General features: G+C 36.7%; 2 protein-coding genes across 2 annotated transcripts in view; one reads left to right on the top strand and one right to left on the bottom strand.

Moving 5' to 3' along the window:
• Positions 1 to 2,100, top strand: part of LOC308693375 (tetratricopeptide repeat protein 39A) — a 16,468-nt gene extending 14,368 nt beyond the window's left edge. Inside the window, exons 16-18 of the mRNA XM_081370248.1 lie at positions 642 to 756; positions 846 to 962; positions 1,075 to 2,100. Coding sequence (XP_081226374.1) covers positions 642 to 756; positions 846 to 962; positions 1,075 to 1,186 — 344 coding nt within the window. The 3' untranslated portion in view covers positions 1,187 to 2,100. The remainder of the gene's footprint in view (positions 1 to 641; positions 757 to 845; positions 963 to 1,074) is intronic.
• On the bottom strand, positions 1,773 to 4,348 carry gadd45gip1 (growth arrest and DNA-damage-inducible, gamma interacting protein 1). Its single transcript, XM_081370258.1, has 2 exons — positions 3,898 to 4,348; positions 1,773 to 2,480 (listed from the first exon to the last, which is right to left on the bottom strand). The coding sequence occupies exons 1-2, from the start codon at positions 4,302 to 4,304 to the stop codon at positions 2,189 to 2,191; spliced, it is 699 nt and encodes a 232-aa protein (XP_081226384.1). The 5' UTR covers positions 4,305 to 4,348; the 3' UTR covers positions 1,773 to 2,188.
• Between the last annotated feature and the right edge of the window lie 652 nt (positions 4,349 to 5,000).

Here is a 5,000-nt window from a genome sequence, read left to right as displayed (position 1 = left end):
AATAGATTCATTTTTTTAATTAATCTCATTTGATGCTAATGCTCATGCTAATTTTTTATCAAGCTCACACATTTAAGTTCAGTAATTTCACTTAAATGGCAATTAATAGGTAATTTTCATTGCCATTTAAGTGAAATTACTGAACTTAAATATACAAGTTTGATAAAAATAACCATTATAGAAGAAAATTTCAGATGGCACTTTTAGAGGCTTTTGCATCTGAACTCTTCATATATATATATATATATATATATATATATATATATATATATATATATATATATATATATATATATTCTATTAAAAAAAATCTTAATTAAAATACCAGTAACTGCAAAAATCATGTTATTTTACACCTTTTTCATCTTTAACGCAGAAGTACCAGAGAAAATATATTTTCCTTTTGAATATTGTTTTTGACAATAGCAGGCCTTAAGGGGAAAGTTCACCCAAAAATAAAAATTCTATCCTCATGTTGTTCTAAACCTGTATGAGTTTCTTTCTTCTGTTGAACACAAAGATATTATGAAGAACGTTGGTAATCAAACAGTTGCTTTTTATACAGTAGTTCTATATTGTTTATATAACCTACCTATACACTCACTCAGTGATTTTACACTCACTCTTTCTTGTATGTGCAGAGAATGAGTACAGTGTGGACGACACGTGTTTAATCCTGCTTCTGAAAGGCCTGTGTCTGAAGAACCAAGGCCAGATGCAGGCCGCGGAGGACTGTTTCAGACAGGTTTACAGCAGGCCAGTGCTCCTGTACTAATGCAGTTTCCCTTCAGAAATGCTTGCTCTGTTCCAGGATGGAGTTTGAGATGTTTTTATGTCTTTAACAGTGAAAAGAAGCTGAAGTTTGATCATTACCTGGTTCCCAATGCTCTGCTGGAGACGAGTCTCTTGTGCATAGACACGGGGAGGAAAGAGCAAGCCATCAAACTACTGCAGAAAGCCAAGTGAGTTCAGGCTAGGACAAAACCCATACAGTTCACACTCTGAATACTCGTTTTTACTGGTTTGTTGTTGCTCCAGTCTGAAATGTCACATTATTATTGTCTCTCCTGTCAGGAATAACTACAAAGAGTACTCGATGGAGTCTCGTACGCAGTTCAGGGTCCATGCAGCCCTGATCAAGCTTAAGGCTGACACCAATGACCAAGATGAAATAACGTCTTTGTGAGGAAAGATGATCCTAAATCAACAGCGTCTCTTCTCTGATGACCAGGTCACTTTATGGGGAGAATATGAAAGATCAAAGACACAGTGTGGTTTTTATGCAGTGGCACTGCCTAGTGTTATTGTAGGAGACACTAAAAACCTCATTTGAACATTCTCCAGCTTATCCTTTGCCAAATTGATGTTTATTTTAGTTAGTAAATAGAAATAATTAATGGATATTTCAAATGTAAACTAGGGTTTAAGCTCCTTTTGTGTGAAAGTGCACATCTTAGGGAGCATTAGATTTAAAAAAATATTTTTTTTTTCCTGTATTTTTTTCAAGTCCTGTACAGGTTTAATAAGGGAAAATAACTGAAAAACTGACGGTGTTTAAAAATTTTTTGGACAAGCCATTTTACACTAAGTTCTAATGATTAAACATGTTGATTATTGTAAGGCTGCGTGTGGGATTGAATATTATATTCATTTCTTGATTGAATCAAGAACTTTTATAATAATCAAATAGTTCCTCAGCATGCATCGTAAATACTCAGTTGTCAAATACTGTGGTTATTTTTTTTGTCATGCAATATATTTTATTAGTAGTTCATGTTTATTATTAATGCTATTAAAATATTTTTGGAAATGTATAATTTATGCATATATTTAAGTAAATGAAGTCATACAATCGATGCAATTATTTAGCAATAAATGCAATGTGTTACGGTACTAATAAATCAATTTTCCTTTTGCTTTTTCATGCATAAGCTAAATTGTTTTCTTTTTAACTTCTCAAAATTTAACAAGGAATTATGTTATCAAATTTATTAATGAAGCTCTTTGAATATCAGTTTTTCAGTCAAACATGCATGTATATTTTCTCAAGTCAGTTTATTCTGAAGCATGACTGATTTTAATTAAACAATAATGTGCGATAATAACAATGACATGTACAAAGAAACCAATTTTACAATATAGTACAGTAGCAGCACTGTATAAAAGTCCTTGTTCTGGGCCGTGAGGGTTATTGGCTGGATTCAGCGGTCGCTGTGGGCAAGCCCTGCTCTTCCTCTCTCTTCCTGCGTTTCAGAAGCTTCCTCTTCTTCTTCTCCTCCTTCTCTATTTCAGCAACCATCTCTTTGAACTTGATGCTGCGGGGGTCCAGCGCATACCCAAAGCGCTCTCTCGCCTCGGCCAGTAGTTTGTCTCGCCTTATTTTCTCCTCTCTTTGCTTCTGTTTTACCTCCCTTTTCTGCTTTTTCCAGTCTGCGATCATCTTGGGCATTTTGGCCATGTTTGCAGCAATAGTCTTCTCACTGTGTGGAAACAAAGCGAAAAGCTGCGTAAAAACAAATGGTCGTGATCTTCTACTTTTTCCAAATTAATTTAATGAAGCTTTTTTTATTCCAAAGAAACAAATTTATATTATATGGGTGAGTATTTTTCCCATGTGGATTTTCAAACATATCAGTTAAAGTCTTAAGCCATAAACCAAACCAGCCAGCCATGAAGTGAATCGCAACATCACAAACTAATATTTGAAACAAAAAAAGTGAAAAAAGGACAAAAAAAACAAATGTACAAGTTTGTACGTAACAGTTTTAGTGAGGAAAAGAAATACAACCCCATGAAGCATTGCAAATGATTTTAAATTAAAAACAATGGAGAAATATCTATCTTATTTATTTACAGGAGGAAGTAAACTATTTTCTATGAATGTACGACTTCTGATTCATTAAACGCTACAGGTAAATAACTAGAAAAATAGCAGTAAACCATAAAACGTATTTGTGCTAGTAATCAGTGTTTATAATAACGATAATTAATTAAAATAACTAAGAAACACCAGTTTCAATATCAAAATTTCATGCCCCATTCACTCCTATTATAAGGTTTGGAAGAGCCAGGATATTTTTAAATATATTTCAGATTGTGTTCGTCTGAAAAGAAGATATACACCTAGTATACACCTAGTATAGCGTGAGGGTGAGTATAGTAAATCATGGACTAATAATTTTCATTTTTGTGGGAACTATCCCTTTAAGAACAACTGACGAATGACAACAAATTGCATCTTAAATTAAATAAAGAATAAGAATGTTTCCATCTTATGAAAAAGTAAAAACAATTTAAGATATATATATATATTTTTTTTTGTTTGTTTTTTATGCGATTAGACAGTCTTATGGATTAGACACGACACACGGGGGAACCAATAACATTTGACGTCGTCACTCGTGAGACGTCCTAACCGTTAAATTTGAATGTTTGAAGGAATTTCTCACTGAATAACGGTTTCAATTTTGGTCTGTACGTCACATAAATCTATATCATAAACGGGCTCAGAAGACTTGAAATATAGATGATAAATCATGTGGATTACTTTTACCAGCATTATATTTGTCCACTGCCAAACAACAATAAATAGTAAGATGATTAGCCAACTTTTAAGGTTTTGGAGTTTGAAAGCTCCAGTCCCTCTCCATCGATGCATGTGGAAACCGAACCTCAGACATTGTAAGAAACACAAATCATAACGCTTTTGTAACAACGTAAAGGTGAGTGAATTATCACAATTTTCATGTTGGGGTGAACCGTTTATCAGTGAATATGTGGAGTTAGTTGAATACACCCAACAATCGGATTCACCTCACCTCCACGTTTATCAATGAATATGTTGAATACGGTTGACAGCAAACATCCGATAGAGAAACAAGTCAAGATTCACTTCACCTCTCCATCCGCTTCTGCGCCTTCTCCTTCTCTCTGGCCGCGATGTTTCCCAGCATCACCTCGAGCGGAGGGTGCCACTCTCTCTCCTCGGCCAGCAGCTCCTCCAGCCGGGCGCGAGAGGGCCAGAGTTTGGCCGGGTCAATCCCTGACGCGCGTCCATAGCGGCCGAACAGTCTGCGATCATACTTCTCAGTCTTCTGCCAGTCGGGCGTCTTCTCGCTCTCTTTATTCGGTATATAAGGGTTCTTTATATTCAACCAGAGGGGTCTTGGGTTATAGTTCGCGATCTGATGGACTACAGCCGGTATAAAGGAGTTTAATTTACTGACACCAAAGAATAAGCCTGTCCTCCTGCTCAGCAAGGAGGCCGCCATGTTTGATGACAGCCCAGTGACCTCTGACGTCATCAAAATGGACGCGTGGTGCTGACGTCATTACGCCCTCTGCTGGCGTAAATGAAAGTGTCAAAGGAAATTATGTTCGCTCGATGGCCTCTTTATTAGGTACACCTTGCTAGTTGGACCCACTTTTGCCTTCAGAACTGCTTTAATTCTTCGTGGCACAGATTCAACAAGGTGCTGGAAACATTCCTTAGTGAACTTACTGTCATCAGTGTCATGTTTAAGAAACCAGTTTGTGCAGCTCTGTGCTGTTAAAGGGATAGTTCACCCAAAAGTTTAGATAGTTTCTTTCTTCTGCTGAACACAAATGAAGATATTCTGAAGAATGTTTGTAACCAAATAGTTGTTGGGCACCATTGACTTCCATAGTATTCCCCCCCCCCCCCCCCCCCCCCCCCCCCACACACACACACACACACACACACACACACTATTGTGATAGTCAATGGCTAACGTCAACTCTCTGGTTACCAACACTCTTCAAGATATCTTCCTTTGTGTTCAGCAGAAGAAAGAAATGTATACAGGTTTGGAACAACTTGAGTAAATGATAACATTTTAATTTTTGGGGAACTATCCCTTTAATGAGAAATGTGTTGTTTTTCCGAGTGTTGGGCAGTTTGTGTCAGTATTGTGGGACTGATGAGTCATCTCTCTTTCTCCACCCTCGCTCCTCCCTGATCATTTTCGTTTGGAGTTTAA

The sequence above is a fragment of the Scardinius erythrophthalmus genome (assembly GCF_964197995.2).
Source record: "Scardinius erythrophthalmus genome assembly, chromosome: 1".
Lineage (NCBI taxonomy): Eukaryota > Metazoa > Chordata > Actinopteri > Cypriniformes > Leuciscidae > Scardinius > Scardinius erythrophthalmus.
This window is presented reverse-complemented; position numbering and strand designations above follow the sequence as displayed.

Bases quoted from the DNA above. Each gene is read 5' to 3' on its own strand.
- gadd45gip1 (XM_081370258.1), bottom strand. From the start codon at position 4,304: ATGACGTCAGAGGTCACTGGGCTGTCATCAAACATGGCGGCCTCCTTG. The intron at 2,481-3,897 runs GTGAAGTGAATC...GTTTCCACACAG, and splicing joins GCGCAGAAGCGGATGGAGAG to TGAGAAGACTATTGCTGCAA.